This window comes from Sphaeramia orbicularis, chromosome 10 (assembly GCF_902148855.1).
Source record: "Sphaeramia orbicularis chromosome 10, fSphaOr1.1, whole genome shotgun sequence".
NCBI lineage: Eukaryota > Metazoa > Chordata > Actinopteri > Kurtiformes > Apogonidae > Sphaeramia > Sphaeramia orbicularis.
The window spans coordinates 20,167,078-20,188,346 of NC_043966.1; the positions used below are offsets into that span (position 1 = coordinate 20,167,078).

The 21,269-nt window shown below is 37.5% G+C and overlaps 1 protein-coding gene and 1 long non-coding RNA gene across 2 annotated transcripts; one reads left to right on the forward strand and one right to left on the reverse strand.

Moving 5' to 3' along the window:
- Window positions 1-8,326: 8,326 nt before the first annotated feature.
- On the reverse strand, window positions 8,327-21,058 carry LOC115426580 (uncharacterized). The gene is made up of 3 exons (XR_003936371.1): window positions 21,049-21,058; window positions 12,412-12,414; window positions 8,327-8,489 (listed from the first exon to the last, which is right to left on the reverse strand). It is a non-coding gene; the product is annotated as an uncharacterized LOC115426580 (long non-coding RNA).
- On the forward strand, window positions 10,846-13,477 carry LOC115426579 (E3 ubiquitin-protein ligase TRIM21-like). Its single transcript, XM_030144675.1, has 2 exons — window positions 10,846-10,921; window positions 11,049-13,477. Exon 2 carries the CDS (start codon window positions 11,051-11,053, stop codon window positions 12,680-12,682), a length of 1,632 nt encoding a protein of 543 aa, XP_030000535.1. The 5' UTR covers window positions 10,846-10,921; window positions 11,049-11,050; the 3' UTR covers window positions 12,683-13,477.
- Window positions 21,059-21,269: the final 211 nt, after the last annotated feature.

Genomic DNA, 21,269 nt, shown 5'->3' on the forward strand with positions numbered 1-21,269 from the left:
CAACTGACGTAGTGCCTGCTGAGAAAAAACAACTAAATGTTCATTGTAAATTTTGCTTCCCCACCCTGTATTGCATTCTGTAACATTAAAAGTAGCATTGGTATGGACTGTATGGTGATGAACTGGCGAAATGTCCAGGGTGTAACCCACCTTCGCCCGTAAGTAGATGGGATAGGCTCCAAGTGACCCCCATGACCCTAGTGAGGATAAAGCAGGTTCAGATAATGAATGTAATGAATGAATGAAAATAATGTGATTTAAGCCAGGGTTTCTCAACCTTTTTTGAACCACGCCCCCACTAACGGCCTCATGAGCCTACTGGTGACCCCTCCCAGTGCCTGAAAAAATTTGTGGGACAGGGGTTGGGGGGGGGGGGGGGAGTATGTAATTCTAAAAGTAACGCGACAAAAAGCTCTCGACAAAGCTGTGAGAAAGTGAAAGAAAGTGAGCCCCCCTCACTTTATCATTGACCAGGTCTGCATGAAGACTGAAACTGTGACGTATGGGGGTGGGGGGATATTTTGTAAGACGGGAAGGTCTCCGTAATTACCATGATGATGTAAACTTCACACAGTACGTACAGCGGTAGGCACCAATGTCATTGACTAACTGCTGCCCCCTGAAAACAATTTTTTTTTTTACATTTTTTATTTTACCTTTATTTAACCAGGAAAACCTCATTGAGATTAAGAATCTCTTTTTCAAGAGTGTCCTGGCCAAGACGGGCAGCAATACATTAAATAGTACTGCTAATAATAATAATAAATTTGGTAATAATAATAATAATAAATTTGTGACGGGGGGGGGCAGACGATTTATAATGTTGTGATGTACAACAATAGTCGATAATGCGCACACACACACACAACGCTGTCACTCAGACCCCACCTCCCCATGTGCTTATGCCCCCCCCCCCCGGATGACAACCACTGATTTAAGGGAAGCTGAAGCACACAGATGTCCAGGTTGTCTTTTCAGATGAGGTATGTTTTTGTTTTGTTTTTTACTGAGATTCCAGTTTGGTTTAAACCTAAACAGACACGTAGCAGGAGGCATTCCATTCTAATACAGGTAGGTCTGCGTCCTCACACTCTTTGAGCTCTTCTAATCTCTCATTCATGTATTCAAGGTGAGAGAAGAGAGGAGCAGATACAAGTGAAAGTTCAATGGGTCAGAGAACAGGGATGAAGAGAGGAAGAAAGCACCAGTTGAGCAGGGGGGAAAGGAATCAGGAGAGAGAAAAAGGGGGAGGAGAAATTCCCTGACTCCTTCTCATCCTCTGATGAAACCATCAGCGGGTCCTAGGAAGAAGAAAGGCCCGGATCCTGGAGCTCCGCACGGACCGGGATCAAAGGGAATCCCCATCTGATCCAAATGTCGTTTCAGTGCTTTAAGGTAGCCGAGGCAGCGAGGTAACAGATGAAGAAGATGCAGCTCAGGAGACCTCTGATCAGAGCTGGCCTCTCATTTTCAGACGCGAACGCCACATATGGCAGCCGGTTTTAACACATATACATGCACTCAAAATTCAAAGCAGGTATCTCGGCGTGTGCATATGTGGATTTTCAGCTCTCTTTACATTACATCTTAATATCTCCAGTCACTGAATCCATTAAAGCCTAGTGAGGCAGCGCAAGATATTCATATTTACACAGCACAGGCTACAGCAAATACACCACTGCTTAGTATCAGAGCATTAAAACACAGATATCTGTATGCATATTTACACCCATATTCAGTTTAAGTGAGAAACCAGAGCTGTGTGGAAGATATTCACTGGTCACTGAGAGGTTAGTACAGTCAGTGCACGTCTCAGTCTGTGCCGAGGAAATGAGAAGATTTGTTTGTAAACACATTATGCATAATGACATGAAAAGACCGAACTGTGTCACGATGAATTATGGAGTTCGACCTTTGAACTGTTTATCATTCTTGAGTTCAGAATCTTTTGGGCAGGTCAGAAGTCACGGCTCGATGATGCACTGGAGTCGAACTGAGAATTAGACTAGACTGTTCTAATCGAAAAACTGGAAGCATTAGCATCAGTTACAGCCAAAAAAAAACATAATACATAACAGAAATATTTATTATGGCAGAAAAGGGAGGCTGGTAGTTCGATTTCTGACTACTCCGACAAATAAAAAGTGGTTATTTTGTTTTATGTGCTCTCTCGCCTGCAGTTAGTCCAGAACGCTGTGGCATGACTTTTAACTGGGGCCAAAAAAGTTGAACACATTACCTCAATTCTTGCGTCGTTGCACTGGCTCTCTGTTATTTTAGAAATGATTTTAAGTTTTTATTGTTGGTTTTTAAAGCTCTGAATGGACTGGCCTCACCGTACATCACAGAACTCATCCAAATTTCCAGCTCCACCTCCTGATGCCGAAAATGAGACTTAAAACCGGGGGATGGGGGGTGGGGGCTTTCTCTGTGGTCAGCCCCAGCCTCTGGAATGCCCCTCCCCCACCCTACAGTGGAGTCTTTTAAGTCTCATCTTAAGACCCATTTTAATTTGCTGTCTTTTAACTCTGCATGAGTTGTGTGGTCCTCTGTCTTTTATTTATTTTATTACTTTAAACTATTTGATTTTATTGTTTTATTTATAGCATTGTTGTAGTTTTATGTATTTATTCATTGTTTTTAGTGCATTTCTTTTCAGTTGTTTTATTGTTTTTATGATGTGCAGCACTTAGAAATGTTCTTATTGCTTAAATGTGCTATATAAATAAAGTGGATTGGATTTATTTATGGCTTACTAGCAGGATCATGATGCTGCTAAGTCACAATGCCACTTTATTTCATTGTTGCTCATCCTGCTGCTACATGCACCATCTATAATGTAATGGGTGGTGGTTAATGGAGGACCCAAATGCAGCACAGTTCTTTGTAGTTTAGAGTTAGATTTTTGGGTCTGTCTATCTCAGTTCACCCAATGAGTTAAACCCCACCTCCTGTAATTTTGATTAAATTTGGTGTAGGGGTAATTCATAGCCAGAGACGCTGAAATTTCAAATTTTTACTTCATCGAATTACCCATTTTTGAGATATGGCTATTTCATTTTTTTCCCCACTTTTGGCCATGGCAGCCAAATTTCAAAGTAGAAAAGCACTCAGAGAGCACAGACCTCCACCAAGGAAGATCAGTGGGCTCCCGTGGCCCCCCCACCCCCAATCACCACCAAAATTTAATCATTTGTTCCTTGTGCCAGTATTGACATTTCCTGAAATTTTCATCCAAATCCGTCCATAACTTTTTGAGTTATCTTGCACACGGACAGACAGACAGACAAACCAACACCGGCAAAAACATAACCTCCTTGGCAGAGGTAATTATTGTAATTCAGCAACCACTGGTCCAATTTTAAAAAACACATGGTATTTCTGTAAAGGGGAAACCATGCGGAATCTATATCTCATGTTCTTTTGTACATTTGAGGTGGATGATGTTTTGATTTATATTTTGACCTTGAAATTGACATTGTGGGACATGCCTGACCTCTTGGACACCATTATGAAAAATGAAGCCCTATGTGTCAACTACAACCTATAAAAAAAAAAAATAGGACCAATGGCCCTGTAGCTTACCGGCCAAATTAAAAGCTTTGAGAAATGTATCCAGATGCCATTTATTATCACCCAGTTATGTGTATTTATTATATCACAGAAATAGCCCATGTTTTGGTCATATTCCAATCAGATCTGTAAAAAATTCAAATTCCAACTTGATATCATTGATACTTACTGATTTATTGGATCAATCCACTTCCTATCTGTTATAATGGGGAAATTTTTCAAAGTCGCACCAAATCCAGAATCAGATCCGGATCCAAATAATTTCACTAACTTTTGTTGACATCATCATAAAGAAGCTGTAAACCAAGTTTGAAGTCAATCAGAATTATAGTTTCGGAGAAGACGACGATTGAAAGTTTTGTAACGGACGACAGACGACGGACGCTGCATGACGACAATAGCTTACAGCCTGTCAGCTGGTAAGCTAAAAACTGGAGGGTTTTTTTTCCCCATACTTGAGCAAATTGGGATAGAATATAGGCCTACCTCAAGATTTCTAGTAAATTCTGTGTATTAAGAGTAGGGATGGGAATTGAGAACCGGTTCTTTTTGAAAACCAGTTCCCAGTAGCTCGATTTCTTGGAATTGTTGGCCTGCCTCCTCAAATAAAAGTTTCTGAAGGTAGGGGAAAGGAAATGAGGTGCACAACAAAGGAAGACAGAGGAATTCGTAAAACACCCCCCCGAACCAGACCCGGAGTCATCTGTTATTTGTGCATACTGTATGTTGTATTTTCTGTGCAGAGATGGAAATATAAAAGACAGGTAAAGCAAACACACCCGTTTGTATTCTTATTCCGTCACCCAATGAGAATCGATAAGGAATCGGATCGATAAGCAAAATCGATAATGGAATCAAAATTCTTATTGAGTCCCATCCTTAATTAAGAGTGCAGATGTTCATACTGAGTCTACATATACCTTGTCCAGCTGTGGTATCACCTTGTATTTATGACAGGTCTAAACAAGCCCAGATTCTAATCCATGTTTACACTGCAGTTCACTTTTCTGATTATTATTGATTAGGTGAAGGTTTGTTGGTTTTAAAAATGCCATCTAATTGAGTGATCTGAGGTGGACTGACCCTTTATTAAGAAAAGTTCTTAATATGAGGGCAGACAAATGCACAAAGTCAGTCTCAGGCTACGTTCAGACCTTGGCAAATGTGGCCCAAATCTGATTTTTTTTGCCCATATGTGACCTGTATCCGATCTGTTAAAGACAGTTTGAACAGCACTAATCTGATTTTTTCCAAATTCGACCCAGGCCACTTTCGTATGTGGTCCTAAATCCAATACGTATCCGACCTTTAAGTCATTGATTTGCGACAAACATCACAATTCTGCATCCCCGCAGGAGGAGCGATGGGAAAAACATACTTAATTCCATAAACACAGTGCGAGCCGGCGTGGTCACATGTTACATCAGGACCTCTTTTGCGCATGTGGGTCACTACAGGGTCACATTCAGTTCATACTCAAAACTGATAGAAGATGCATTAATCACCTTTTACATGTTTCTTTTATAATGTTTTAAATGTGTTTTTTTTCCTGTTATTGTATTTCAATGCCCTGTGTGAAGCACCTTGAATTGCCTTGTTGCTGAAATGTGCTATACAAATAAACTTGCCTTCCCTTGCCTTGCCTTTAATGCGTAATATGAATGGGCACACAAAAAAATAAAATAAAATAAATAAAATAAAATAAAATTAAAAAAAAAAAATTTGGATTTCAAAAGGATTTCTAGCGGGCAAACATATCTCTCATCTCTATGAAAGACTCACCAGATACCTTTCAAAATACCTATGATATCAAAGAAAAATGGGAATTGGAATCAAATACTGTTATAGAAGACAAATTGTGGGACAAATTATGTAATATTAGTCATAAAGGCATCAATAGTCAGCAGTGGAGGGAATTTGATTGGAAACTCAAGACCAGATTTTTTCATACTCCTTTGGTTATATCTTATTTTGTCAAGGATCCATCTACAGTTTTATGCTGGAGAAATTGTGGTAAAACAGGTGACCATACACACGTATTTTGGGACTGTCCGAGCTTATTTATATACTGAAAAAATATCAAAGAAGAAATTGAAAAAATTGTAAAAAGAGAAGTCCCTTCAAATGTTTTGTTCTATTTACTTGGAGTCATACCGGTCAATGATTTTAATGCAGAGGTATATTTTACATATTTTACTATTCATTCATCATTCATTTTCTGAACCCGCTTTATCCTCACTAGGGTCACGGGGGTCGCTTGGAGCCTATCCCAGCTACATAGGGGCGAAGGCAGGGTACACCCTGGACAAGTCGCCAGTTCATCGCAGGGCTGAACATATAGAGACAAACAATCACTCTCACATTCACACCTATGGGCAATTTAGATTAACCAATTAACCTATTAGTGCATGTCTTTGGATGGTGGGAGGAAGCCGGAGTACCCGGAGAGAACCCACGCAGACACGGGGAGAACATGCAAACTCCACACAGAAAGGTCCCACCCCCCGTCGACTGGTGTTGGAATCGAACCCAGGACCTTCTTGCTGTGAGGCACGAGTGCTAACCACTGCACCACCGTGTCGCCCTATTTTACTATTGATTGCTAAAAAAAAAAAAAAATAATGACAGTAAATTGGAAGAGTGTCAAATCACCAACGGTAATAGAATGGAAACAAAGACTGAAACAAGTGTGCACTATGGAAAGAATGACTGCATCATTACAAATGAAAATGGATCTTTTTAAGCGGAGATGGCACATGGTCGAAGACTATTTGTATAATTAAACTTTTTGGGTTGTTGACGAGAATTGCTCTTATAAGCCCTGACATGAGGTGTTTTGTATTTATATAGATGTGTGCATATGTATACAAATATATGAATATTTCGATATTTGGCAATGAATCTATAGATGTAGTATAATATTTGTAACAATAATAATCCTATGTGGTGTAATTTTTTTTTTTTATTCATGTCTTGTCTCAGATGTTTTGTTCTGTTTTATATTGTGCAAAAATCTACATAAAAAGTTCAAAAAAAAAAAAAAAAAAAAATTGGATTTCACCAAAAAAAAAAAAAAAAAATCTGAATTGTGGATTAAGACCTGCTGTCTGAACGTAGCCTTAGACGCTGGTAGAATTCGGAAATATTGTACCTCGGGTGCGCCGCCCAGACTCAATCCCAGGGCTCAGATGTGACCGTCGTTGTCGTTGCCACTGGACCAAATGAACTGATGGAAGCACTGGGTCAGGGGCTCGCCTTGGAACAGCTGTGTCTGATCGGTGAAATGCCACATAGTCACAGGCATAAGGCTCAGGAAATCCAACAATCCAGAATCGTGGTCACGGACAGTAAGGCGGGTCGGGTTACCGGGGCTGAGGCCAAGAGACGTGGTCACAATCAGGCGGGGTGGGAAACAGGAAATATCAGAATCACAGAGCTCAGGGTCACGGACAGAAAACAGGTCAGGTTACCAGGGCTTAGGTCAGGTGGTCAAAATCAGGTGGGGTCGGAAACAGGAAAGGAGTTTTAGGATGAATACTGGAAAGTCTGACAGGATAAGAGGACGATGTGGACGGATCTGTGGTGCATAAATACTGGCCAGTTGATTAGGCACAGCTGGGACAGACAGGTGGACTGAGTTAGGCTGAGTAGGAGTGGAACAGGGAGGGAGGGGTCAGCAGCAGGGAGTCCAGGTGAAACTGATGTTACTGACGAGGGGGGAGGGGTCAGGGAGGAGACCGCGGAGAAGCAAACTGGGACGCCTGTTATGACTTTATTTGGGGAAGATAAAGTATAAGTAAGTGTTACAAAAAAATGTTTTTTGCAAGTTGTCTAGGTTTTTTCAACTGAATTAGGACCATTTTGCACCGCTAAATCCAAAAATGACATCTGTTTTTCTCAATCAGGTCAGGTTTTTTTGCTAATTTGATCTTGAAAAATTTGATCTTCTCACAAAATATAATAATTAATACCAAAATAAGATTGGTAAGCACACTTTATGAAACTTGTGACTTCATTCCTGTTAGGTACAATGGTGTATTCACCGCAGATGTAGCAGAATACGTCAGGCTTATTTTTGCAAGATCTTCTAGTCAAAGCCATTTCATTCACCTGTAATATTAAAAAAAACCATTAATCATAAATTGGCAAAAGTAAAATCTTCAGAACTCGTTTATTGCAAGAAATATGAAAGAATTTTGTATCATATGATGTGAAAATGCCCATAAATGTAAGCAAAAATGTTAAAAAGCCAATATGTAGCATAGTTCAGAAAGTTGACCTGACTGAGCAAAATTAATGTGATTTTTGGATTCAGCACACCAAAATTATCCTAAATCAGCTCAAAAAACTTAAACAATACATTTGGTGTTGACCAGTGTAATTTATGTTTGGATTTATTCTAATTTCATGATGCATTTGCAATTGCATGTTAATTTATTTCTGAGTAAAAGATAGAATACATTTCATTTGTGATTTATGTTAAAAGTGGAGTGAATGCTAAGAAGATAACTACGTTTCCCATGAGGCCTAGCATTACCCATGAAGCTTAGGAATATTCACAGAAGTAAGATGTATGTACGCAATTGGTTGTGAAAGTTGTGTGTGTTTTTAAGTTGCTGCTGTAAAAAGGAATGTGTCTTTTTAAACCAGTTATTTTTGGACATAATTTGGATAATTACAACATCACTTTAAACTGTACTGTTGCTGCATACTGGGAAATTTAGTACATATTAAGATGTTATTTTACTTTTTATTATTTTGTTTGCACATTTTATGGTAGTTTTTATTCTACCCAATTCACCTTTTATATATTTCATCCTTTTATCTTCTATGCTACAAAACCGAGACCTGGGTAACTATATTTCATTCTATCATGTACTGTTGATGAATGAGAATAAAACTGAGTCTGAATCTAACTTTATTACCTAACTAGCTGAGGTTTGTCAATAACATGTATCGCTGCCTTGCATTAATGAAGAAAATGCCCTTTTGTCACAGCCGGAAACAGATAAGGTTGATTCTTAGTGTCCTCTGAATTTGATTCTACCTGTTGAAATAATACAGAGCTGAGGCTCAAATTTATCCAATACAATAATAATCTCAAAATGAATTATCACAATTAATTAGCTGACTGCTTAATGGCTTTATAATAATTTATTGTGTTCACTTTCTGATTTTTTTTTTTCAATGAGTTAATTTTGACTGAGTAATATTCATCTGTGCTGGGACTGTCTCAGATCATATATTTATTATTGCTTTACAGAGAATTTAAAAGTATTATTGGCTAATTTAGATGAATCAAAACATCAAGACTGTAAGATCTAACCTGTATTTGATATTTTATTTATTTGTATAAATATATTTTTATGCACAGCCTAGCCAAAAAAACGTCTCCACCTTGATTTACCCTGGAACATATTTAAGATCCTCCCACTGCACAACTGCTGAAGTGATTAATAGGTTTGAGATGCAACACATTGTTTTTTTTTTTTTTTTAATTATTATTAATATTAAGTGAGCAGTACATAACAAAACATTTGAAAGACATGACAAAAAAATAAGACAAACCAACAACAGATACTAATTACATATTCATCATATACATTAGTGTATGTGCTTGTGTGTATGTGTGTGGGAGAGAGAGAGAGAGAGAGAGAGAGAGAGAGAAAAATGAAAGAAAAGACAAAGGAATTGGTAACAACAAATAATAATTTTTAAAAAAAATCATTATCATTAACAGTGATCATAATAATAATGATGATATTAATATAAATCATAAAGGACAAAAATAAATAACTAAATAACCAATAAAAAACAATAATGAAAAAATAAAATAATAGCAATAATAATAATAACAATAATAATAATAATAATAATAATAATAATAATAATAATAATAATAATAATAATAACGCGTCCTTTATTCTTTACTGATGCAGTCAGTAGCTTCTCATTTCTTAAAATAAATATCAGTTAATTAGAGAGCATAAGGACTGGACTGTGTTTGGATGGATAAAGGTCATGTGGTCTGATGAGTCCAGATTGGCCCAGAGTGATTGACGCATCAAAGTGAGAAGAGAGACAGATGAAAGTGTTTATTGTTTATTGTTCATTCGCATGTATACAAGGCAATAAAACACAATAATAATAACAATAAAAGACATGCCGGGGAAGCCAAAAACCAAAGTGGTTTATCGTGGGCCTCCCCAAAGACTTGAAATAAAAACAGTATTTGCTGTGCCTAATAATGATATACAATCATAAGTAAACAAAATTAACTAAATAAAGGAAATAACTCAAAAATAAGTATAACAAAAAAAAAAAACTGAATACATTGTAAGCAGTGTACGTAGAAATAAATAAGAATCGACAAAACCATGAAACAAAATTCAAGTGGTTACCCATAATGCCTAGTGCCTACAGTACAAGCCTGTGGGGGCAGTGTTATGATGTGGGGTTGATTCAGTTGGTCAGGTTTAGAATAAGCAACGGTATGAGTCCACAAAATAACAGAAATAAATTTCACATTTCGCAAAACCTTATCTAAACTATGCCAGAGCTAGTTTAGATTTTTTTTCCTGTGTATTTTTATACTTTGGAATCCCCGGCTTTCAGAACGGACAGAAAAGAAATAATTTCACTGCAGAGGAAAACTGATTTTTCACTGTCCACATAACAACACTTTCGACCTTCCGAGCACAAAAATACACTCAATTACTGTCCTTATTCTGTCGAACATAAATACAAAGAAACCTACATGGAAGCGCATCCATTCAAGGTCTTTCAAGGACTTCAGGGTATAACTATTGTGATCCAAACCTTCTTTCTGTAGAGTGGATTTACAGTTTATTATGAAGATACCATCAGTTAGCCCTCTCACGGTATTCAAATGGGCACATGCTCGTCCACACGACTCATTTCCAGCATGTGATGTCTGAGAGCTTGCATTTCAGTCACGCCGTCTCTGCATGAAAGGCTTTTCAACAGCAAACACACCACGGACACATCAACAAGCAAATGAGTGCGGAGAATAACATTCATAAACAGGAACAGATGAAAGAAATCACTGCTCACAGCCTCTTGCAAATTCTTTGAAGTCAAGATTAGGGGACGTACTCTATCTGGGTCTACGTAGGATTTAACATATGAAGGGAAAGTGGTTCTAATCATGAGTCACTAGTGAATAGAGGCAGTAATGGGTTAATGTTTTGCAGATAAATAAGGAAATGGGAGGGGACTGGTGCTCTGACGCTGCTGTCGAAAGAGAAACTGACAAAAGAGGGAAAGACCGGGTTGTATTTACTTTCATTTACACGTCTGAAATATTTAAACAAACGGACAAAACCAGGTAAAGCCGCATTTTATTATATGAATGAAATTATGTAAATGATCAAAGGCTAAAATGATACTTTTATTTATTTGAATTTGCTGTTTGTTCGTACACATTTTCATTATTTTACCCGTACATTTTCTAGACATGGCTTGTTCAAGAAGTATGATCCTTGAGGACAACTTCCTTTGCTCCATCTGTCTGGACGTGTTCACTAGACCTGTGTCGATTCCCTGCGGACACAACTTCTGTTTTGACTGTATCGCACACCACTGGAACAATAACGCTCCTATATTCCAATGTCCACTGTGTATGGAGACTTTTCCCATCAGACCAATGCTTCGGGTTAATATCTTTATTGCTGAGATGGCAGAAAAGTTCAAGAATTCAGCTACAAAAAACTCCTCCGACAGGTCTGACAAACCAGGAAATGAAGGTGTTCTTTGTAATCTTTGCACCGGGTCAAAGGTCGCAGCTTTCAAGTCCTGCTTAGTGTGTCTCATGTCTTTCTGTGAAACACACCTTGAGCCACATCAGACTGTTTCAGCCTTAAAGAAACACAAACTGATCAAACCGACCGAGAACCTGGAGAGCTGGATATGCAAAGCGCACGATCAGCACTTGGAGCTGTTTTGCAGGAAGGACCATCAGTTCGTATGCAACATTTGTAAAGACACTGACCATAAAAACCATAAAGTAGTCAGTCTAGAGGAGGAGATTGAAATCAGGAAGACCGAGCAGGAAGCACAGCAGAGAGAAATGGATCTCATGATTCAGACGCGTCATCAGAAAATTCAAGAGTTTCGACACTCAATAGAGACTAGTAGGAGTCATGCTAGGAAGGTACTGACCCACAGCAGGCATGTGATGAACGCTGTGGTGGACTACATTAAAAGAAGCCAAGCTGAGCTGACTGAGGTAATTGAGCTGAGGCAGAAAAAAACAGAAACAGAGGCTGAAGGCTTCATTAGAGACCTGGAGGAGGAAATCACACAAATAGCTCAGAGGAACAGACAGCTGTCAGGGTCAGTCAACAACGACCCGGTCACAAACCTGCAGAATCTATTCAAAGTCACCGTCCCTCCGATCCAGGTTAGAGACTGGTCTGATGTGAGTCTTGAGAGGGAACAGTTCAATGTGCAAGAAGCAGCAGCCCAGTTTGAAAGTACAGTCACCGCAGAAATAAGGAAACTGTGTGATCCTGACCTGAAAGAAATGCAGAAGTACGCTGTAGATCTGACCCTGGATCCAGACACGGCCAACTCCCACCTCATTGTCTCTGAAGATGGTAAACAAGTCGTACATGTAGACAGAAGGAGGTTCCTCCCCAGCAAACCAGAAAGATTTGATCAGGTCCTTAATGTTTTAGCAAAAGAGGGTTTCTCAACTGGGAAATTTTACTACGAGGTTCAGGTTAAGGACAAGACTCAGTGGGATCTCGGAGTGGCAAACCAGTCCATTAACAGGAAGGGGGATGTGAGACTGAGCCCTAAGAACGGATACTGGACTATCTGGTTGAGGAAAGAGAGGGAGTTCACAGCCAACGCGGGCCCTGCCGTTAGCTTTCACGTGAGGGGGATGCCTGAGAAGATCGGAGTGTTCGTCGACTACGAGGGGGGTCTGGTCTCCTTCTACGACGTGGATGCCAGGGCGCAGATTTTCTCCTTCAGCGGCTGCGACTTCACAGAAAAACTCTTTCCGTTCTTCAGCCCATGTACTAATGATGGCGGCAAAAACGCAGCCCCTTTGATCATTACACCTGTCAAATACAAGATCTGAGGGGGAACTGGAGGGAAAAAAAAACAGGTAATACGCCGAGATGTTATTATAAGGGAAAGCTGAAGAATGACATTTTGTTTCTCCCATCCATCAGTGTCAGTCCTGTGTGTCACTGTGTCATCTGTCACAGAGACAGCTGTGGATCCCCACCAGAGTCCCTGTGCAGACATCAGGACTGTGAATATACACAGATTTACAGGACACTCATGGAACTAAAAGTCTCACACACAGAACTAAATCTTCCTTATGATGCGGCACACAGGCTCGAAATTTTAATACTTGGTACTGATGATCAGTTAAAGATAAAACCACTGAGCCTGTTTACATGCACACAAAAAATCTGATTTCTGGACTTATCATATTATTCAAGTGATCATATAAACAGCATAATGTGATCTGCTTTATCAGATGATGACAAGTATCTGATTATGAGAAATCACATTAACACGCCTGGATTTCTCCCCTGTACTCTGATGTCTTTGTGCATGTACGCTTATTAATCTGATTTATTTTGTTTAAACCCCCCCCCCCCACCGAAGAGGAGGCAAGGGGTATTGATTTTGGTTTGGTTTCTTTCTTTCTTTCTTTTTCAACATTCTAGCAGCAAAACTATTGGTTGAGTTCATACCAAATTTGGTTAATAGATTGCACGTCACACAGGATATATGTCATTGCATTTTCGGAACAGTAGGTCAAAGTTCAAATTTTTTATGAATTTTTTAAATATCTTTTTTCCTCATTTCCTTATAATGGGAGAAAATTCATATGTCTGTAGCAGCAAAACTGTTAGGTGAATTCATACCAAATTGGGTTTATAGATTACCAATGATCCAGAATAGATGTGATTACATTTTGGGAAAAGTGGGTAAAAGTTCATATTTTTAATGAATTTTTAAATCTTTTTTTCCTCCCATTTACTTATAACGGGCAAAATTTCACATGTCTATAAAAACATCAGTTTTGTTTAAATTTACCTCAAAATTGGCACATATATATATATATATATATAGAGGCAACTGATATGCTGACATCAGCACATGCATAAACATGATGACATCAGCTGGATCGATGCCAAAATAAGCTGCAATATGTGCAAGGGGTGGGGTTTGTTGTGCCTGGCACCACTTATTTTACATATGAACATGTATTTAAAAAAAAAACAAAGAAAAAAACAGTAAGTGGAAGCAGAAGACAATAACAGGGGGTTTAGTCTGAAAAAAGTCCAATAATGGACTGAAACATGTAAACCAGGGTTTTTACGATTTTATCATTTTCTGAAGTGCATGTAAACATATTGTATCAGATTATTACAATTATCTGATTCCTCCCAGTTATCAGATTTTTATGGTCATGTAAACAGACTCACTAATGAACCTCAAATGCACAAAAAGCTTCAGAATTCGTTCTGAAACCTAAATATTTCTGCTGTATTCAGACACCATTTAAGCTTTCTGTAGATCTAATGCTGTCGGACCTGTATCAGCAGAATCAAACAGAGCTTGAAAAGGATTCTCATCACCTGTTTTGTGCTGCTTTGGGTGTCAGGGGAAAAGTGCCTTGTAAACACAGCTTATTTTTGACATGATTGGCTCAGTACAGTTAACAGGTTCAAATAACTGTTAAAGCATTTGCATATCCCCAGGTGACTGCTGAAGTTGAAACTGAAAAACGGATTTGCACAAATAAATTAAATAACTGCATGCATGCTGTTTTCGTTTGTTTTATTACAGGATTCAGTTTTTTCTTTCATAAATGAATGGATTTTAGTGGAAAGGGATGTTAATGGATCTGTTACAACAATGGAACCTCAGTGGCACAAAAATATTTTAGTTCACTTTTGCTACTTTTTCCACTGTATGTATAGTTTTGTTTTTTGTTCATTTTCTTTTTGACAAAAGGATCATAAGCAGCAGAGACTAGCACACACAATGGGCAAAGACTGTATTGTATCTCTATGTGTTGATGGCTGTGCATTATTGATTAAAGAACTATAAATAATCACTGTTAAAATTACTATTACACAACGGAAGTCCCCAAATCCTCCTCCTTTTCAAGCATTGGTCAATGATATGTTGTCATTAATACAGATGGAAACGGTCAGGTCTTTGAGGACCTGTTTTGTGAACACTTTTTCAAGTGCTTGGACTCTGTTTCTCACATACTTGGATTATATCTGTATACCAGTGACTGTCCTCTGCCCCTCTTTCTGTCTTTGAATAAGGGCTGACCAGTTAATTAATTAGTTGTTACACACATCTGTGCCTTTGTTTTTGTGTTTTACATACTGAAAACTGCTAAATTTAAATAAATAAATAAATCACTACTACATCAGTCCACACATTGAAGTGCCTCCAGAATAAAAGTAGCCAAACTTTACCAAGTTTGAGCAACAAATTAAAAAAAAAAAAAAAAAGAAAGAAAGAAACAGTCAGTAAAATAATGGTTAACTGTAGTTAGTCTTAGATGAAAAAAGAACTTCTGAAAATTAATGAGAGAATGGGTTTTACCCAAAAAGACTGCTTATCTAAGAGTTACTTGATCTCCTTAGGGTAGGGGTAGGCAAAAAGAAGCTGTGGCTTCAGCCTACACATTTTCACCCATACTTAATATAGAAAAATCAAACTGTATATACAGTCATGGAAAAAAAATTATTAGACCACCCTTGTTTTCTTCAATTTCTTGTTCATTTTAATGCCTGGTACAACTAAAGGTACATTTGTTTGGAGACATATACTGATAACAAAAAATAGCTCATAAGAGTGTAATTTCAGAGCTGATATTTAGCCATTTTCCATGGGTTTCTTAATAATAACCAAAATCATTATACTGCCAAAAAATGCTTTTAGGGATTCCATGTTTTCTTTTCTGTCTGTTTTAGTCACATGATACACACAGGAGTTAGTACTTGATTGCATAACCATTGTTTCTGATGACTTTTCATCATCTAATAATTTTTTCCATGACTGTATGTTCTGTTAAATGGACAAATAAATGACTACATTCACTCTACAGGGTCTTTCTACTAAAACATGTATAAATCTATTAAATGTGCATAAACTAATAAATGTGGAATAACACTTTATCATATACACTGAAAAGATCAGCTAACAAGCACTTTTGCGAGTTTTTTTCCAATTAGTATGTGAATGTTTTCTTGTTAAGGTATATAAAATTATTGCACATTTAATCTCTGATGCATGAAATGTTTAAGAACTTGTAGAGCACTGTTATTTTAGAGGGTTGGAGTTTCATGGTAGCTGTAAACCTTTATACACAGCTGCTACAGCACTGATGTTATTTTCTTTTCCCTTCATTAGTTTAATTATGTAAAATAAGTTGTATTTCTGTAGAAAAGTTGGGATAGATGTTTCAGATGTCACCTCATGTTGAAACAACAATATTCTTGCAGCATATGAGGCAGTAATAATAGTACTGATGTTTCTTTTATTATTTTTATGTAAATCAACTCATCCTAACTAGAGGTGTTTTCCAAACAACTATGATAAAAATGTTGAAGCAAAAACTTTTCTTTTTTTTTTAAATCAAAAGTGTGAGACATTCATTTCCTATGCAGCCTTGTCTAGATGGGAGAGTACCTGATGTCTATATCTGATCTTTCACAGAAGCAAATGGTGAAAAATAAACTTAATTTGAATGGTTTTGAAGATGGATTTCTTTGGTCTACACACTTGATAATTATCCTCAGGAATCTAAAGCATCCCACCGCATGAAAAAGATGCCAAAGACGTTATTACTTTATTATGCAATTAAAGTGCATCTGTCACTCCTCAGAATATAAACACAAATTAGAAACTCTCTTGACAGCTTGAGATTCCACAACATTCCCTCAGCAATTTTGTATCTACCGGCAAAAGAATGCATTCTGTTTTCCCTGTTGCAAATTGAAAAACAAAAATAATGGAATCTGGCTTAAGTGACAAGAAGGTTTCTGCAAAAATGGAACAAAAGTTTTAAGATACTGAATGGGAAATGTGAGTTATATAATGCAATCACAGCCTTGTTTTGGTTCTATCAGTTCGGCCAAATGCACAGCCACTGTCATTAAGATAGACGGAAACAAACTCAGAAAATAAATCTGCCGAGAAAATAGATCGCTTAGTGAGAATGATAGAGACTCAGTATTTCTTACTGTTATGAGTTTTTGATTCTTGATCTGTTAGTAACTGAAAAAATAAAACAAAAGAAAAACAAAAATACTACTGCCCTGTCTTTTTCTAAGCATATGAAAAATACTGAACAGCTTCAGTCAGCGCTCAGATCAGCCATTTCCTACAAGAAACTCTTGGAAAATATGATGTTATTACCCTGCCACCTGAAGGGGAGGCAAGGGGTGTTGTTTTTGGTTCAGTTTGTTTGTTAGTTTTGCTGCTGGAGTGTTAAACAATTGGTTGAATTCATACCAAATTGGGTTTGTAGATTGCCAGTGACTCAGAACAGATGTCATTACATTTTGGGAAAAGTAGGTCAAAGTTCACATTTTTTAATTTTTTTTTTTTTTTTTTTCACCATTTCCTTATAATGGGCAAAATTTCAAATGTCTGTAGCAGCAAAACTATTGGTTGAATTCATACCAAATTGGGTTTATAGTTTGGCAGTGACCCAGAATAGTTCCATAGTCACTACATTATAGGAAAAGTAGGTCAAAGTTCCAATCCAATCAAACTTTATTTGTAAAGCACTTTAAAACGACAGCAGTGGACCAAAGTGCTGTACAGAAGAATAATTAAAACCAAAATAGAAGAATAAAATACAGAATAGATTTAAAGACATAGAAACTGTACAAAAAAGAAAAAAGTGCTATACAGAAGAATAAATAAAAACCCCCAAAAAAAGAATAAAATACAAGAATAGATTAAAAAGCCATACAATTAAAAACAACAAAATAAATAAATAAATAAATAAACTAGAAGCACTCGGAGAGTGCAGACCTCCGCCAAGGCTGATCAGTGCCCCCCCCCCCATGGGCCCCCCCACCCCCGATCACCACCAAAATTTAATCATTTCTTCCTTATCCCATTTCCAACAAACCCTGAAAATTTCATCCAAATCTGTCCATAACTTTTTGAGTTATGTTGCACACAAACGGACAGACAAAAAAACAAACAAACAGACAGACAAACAAACAAACAAACAAACCCTGGCAAAAACATAACCTCCTTGGCGGAGGTAATAAAATAGATAAATAAGAACAATAAACCACTATCAAATAAAAACAGTAGAATAACGACAGTACCTTCCAACATCTCACATGGTTTCAAGAGCCAAGGAGAAAAAATGGGTTTTAAGAAGGGATTTAAACAGACAGAGAGGAGGCCTGTCTGATATGGAGAGGCAGATCGTTCCATAGTTTAAGAGCTGCTGCAGCAAAGGCACAGTCTTGTGCATAGTTTTTGGTACACATTTTTTTTTTATTAATTTTTTAAATTTTTTTTTCCCCATTTACTTATAATGGGCAAAATTTCCAATTGCTATAAATCATCAATTTTCACTCAATTTACTTAAAACGTTGCAGAGATATAGAGATTAATTTTAGACATCATTGCTAAATATCTAAGTGATAGCTTGTTTTTGAAATTTTTTGTAAAGTGTTTAAATGTTTTTCCATGTACTTATAATGGGCAAAATTTCAAATGTCTATAAAAACGTCAATTTTCTTTCAATTTACTTCAAACTTGCCACATATTTAATTTTTACATATAACAAATATTGAATATGGATGAAAGAGTTGATCGATGCCAAAATAAAGTACAATACATGCGAGGGGCGGGGTTCGTTGTGCCTGGCACCACTTGTTAAGTTATGAAACTGGTACAATATGCAGCAGCACGTATTTTTGTTCTTCCTGAAGTAAAAGTAAATAAATTTAATCATCCAAGCTGAATAACTACAATAAAGGCCTACAACAGTTAGTTGTGGTTTAACCCATAAAGACCCAAACAGCCACTGGTGACCAAAACCATCTACTGATCTGATATGTTTAATAACTGTTGATCCACTAATTCTATCCATACATGTAAATAATTGATGTAAAATACAGTTTGTCATCTTTTCGTGGTCATCAGATATGACCCATTTGGACGTTCAGAGGCTCCGTAGAGAACGTGGAAACACTGTCATCTTCCACAACACTGATTCACCAGTAAAGCCCATGGAGTTGGATCAATGACGGTGGATGGAGACACTTGGTTCATGATATATTCATTCATTTTCTGAACCCGCTTTATCCTCACTAGGGTCACGGGGGTCGCTTGGAGCCTATCCCAGCTACATAGGGGCAAAGGCGGGGTACACCCTGGACAAGTCGCCAGTTCATCTCAGCTGAACATATAGAGACAAACAATCACTCTCCCATTCACACCTGTGGGCAATTTAGATTAACCAATTAACCAATTAGTGCATGTCTCTGGATGGTGGGAGGAATCCGGAGTGGGAGGAATCCGGAGTACCCGGAGAGAACATGCAAACTCCACACAGAAAGGTCCCACCCCCCGTTGACTAGTGTTGGAATCGAACCCAGGACCTTCTTGCTGTGAGGCACGAGTGCTAACCACTGCACCACCGTGTCGCCGGGTTCATGATATATTTTGTTGAAAAAGTCACTTTTTCTTCGGTTTTCTCTGTTTCTGATATTATAACAATCAACTGTACCCTGAGCTTTTATGAACATCTACATGATCATGATGATGTGAGAGCGAATGAATAATGGGTCAATAATGTAATTATTATTATTATTATTATTATCAGTAAATTAAATACAGAAAAATACCTGATTTTCACTGAAAAAACACAAAATACAGAAAATAGTATTAGAATAAATGAAGATGAAACACTTAAGAACGGTTAAATAGAGAGAAAAATTCATTTGGGAACTGCTGCAAAAGTAGCACTGGATTTTCATGGGTTAAATACAGGAGCAAAGTCTACAATTACTGTCACAGAAAACAGGCTTATTATGTAATATACTTGACTTTAGGGATGGGCACCAAAATTTAATAATAAACAGGGCCCAGGTCCAAATAATGCAAGACCAGAGAACAGAACAACAGGTCTCCAGGTGTTACAGCAGCATAAAGGTCAACTTTTGGCACCATCTCCATTTTAATGACATTCATCTATGATCCAGTGCTCTTTTTGGTTGTGTAACTTCTTAGTTAAATGATTTTGTTCTTTTAAACCATAGGTGTCAAACATGCGGCCCGGGGGCCAAATCCGGCCCGCCAAAGGGTCCAATCCGGCCCGTGGGGTGAATTTGTAAAATGCAAAAAATTACACTGAAGATATTAACAATCAATGGTGTCAAAATCATTTTAATTCAGGTTCCACAAACAGACAAATACAGTCTAATTAGATTTCAAGTGAGTCAGACCAGTAAAATATTATCAGAATAACCTATAAAAAATGACAAGCCCAAATTTTCTCTTTGTTTTTTTAGTGTAAAGAAGTAAAATTACATGAAAATGTTTACATTACCAAACTATACTTTTACAAAAAATGTGAATAACCTGAACAAATATGAACAAATGAAAATGTCTTAAGAAAAGTAAATGCAATTTGACCAATATTCTGCCTGTTACTAAATGTTTTGTGCAATTGTAATGCACATGTGTAAATGATAAACCAATAAAACGAGGCAGAATATTGGTAAAATTGCATTTGTTTTTCTTAAGACAATTCAAGTTGTTCATGTTATTCAGATTTTTAAGAAAACTTTGTAGATGTAAACCTGATCATAATATAATTTTCCTTTTTTCACTACTGGTTGGGCCCACTTGAGATCAAATTGGGCTGAATGTGGTCCCTGAACTAAAATGAGTTTGACACCCCTGTCTTAAACTTTTGTGGCATTCAGTGTGGACGGTAAAATAAGATTTTCATCGTACAGGGAAACCTGTTTCTTTGCTGTACGCATGACAATAAATGCTTTGAATCTTGAATCTCCTGACCCTGTCTAAGAAAAGAACCAATAAGAATACTATTAAACTACTGCCTTGATAAGCAGTATCGGTAAGACCAGTAGAATCGATAAAATCTCAGCAATACCTGTCCTTAGCTGACACTTCTCATTCAACAAAAAAGAACAGAAGAAAACCACATCTCTTCAGTCCAAGGCTTCTACATCAGGCACACTTTTAGACTAATGGCGCTGTCCTGGAGTGTTTGCTGTTACTGTGGTTATATTATTCAAGTGCATTAGAGCGGTGTTTACTTGTAAAGCTAACAAGAACACATCTCACGTAACCGCTATTGATTGAGTCAATGAAGGAACTCATGCTCCTTCACACACCGGCTGCTTTTTGACTGCTCATTCAGCTTGGTTATTCACAGCAGAACAGCAGTGAAAAGACCGCCCATAACTGCTGTGAAAGCCTGATATATATTCTAAAAAAGAGAATTCACGCAGTTTGTATAAGGCTTTGACAAAGTCTTATATTATTTGAAAAAAATTCACTAGAGGGAGAGGTGCAAGAGTGAACAAGGTGTGGGGTCTAACAATACATGGAGCTTTTATTAAAATGAACACCAACTGTGTGAAATGGAGAATGGAAATAAGTACGAAGGAATCACA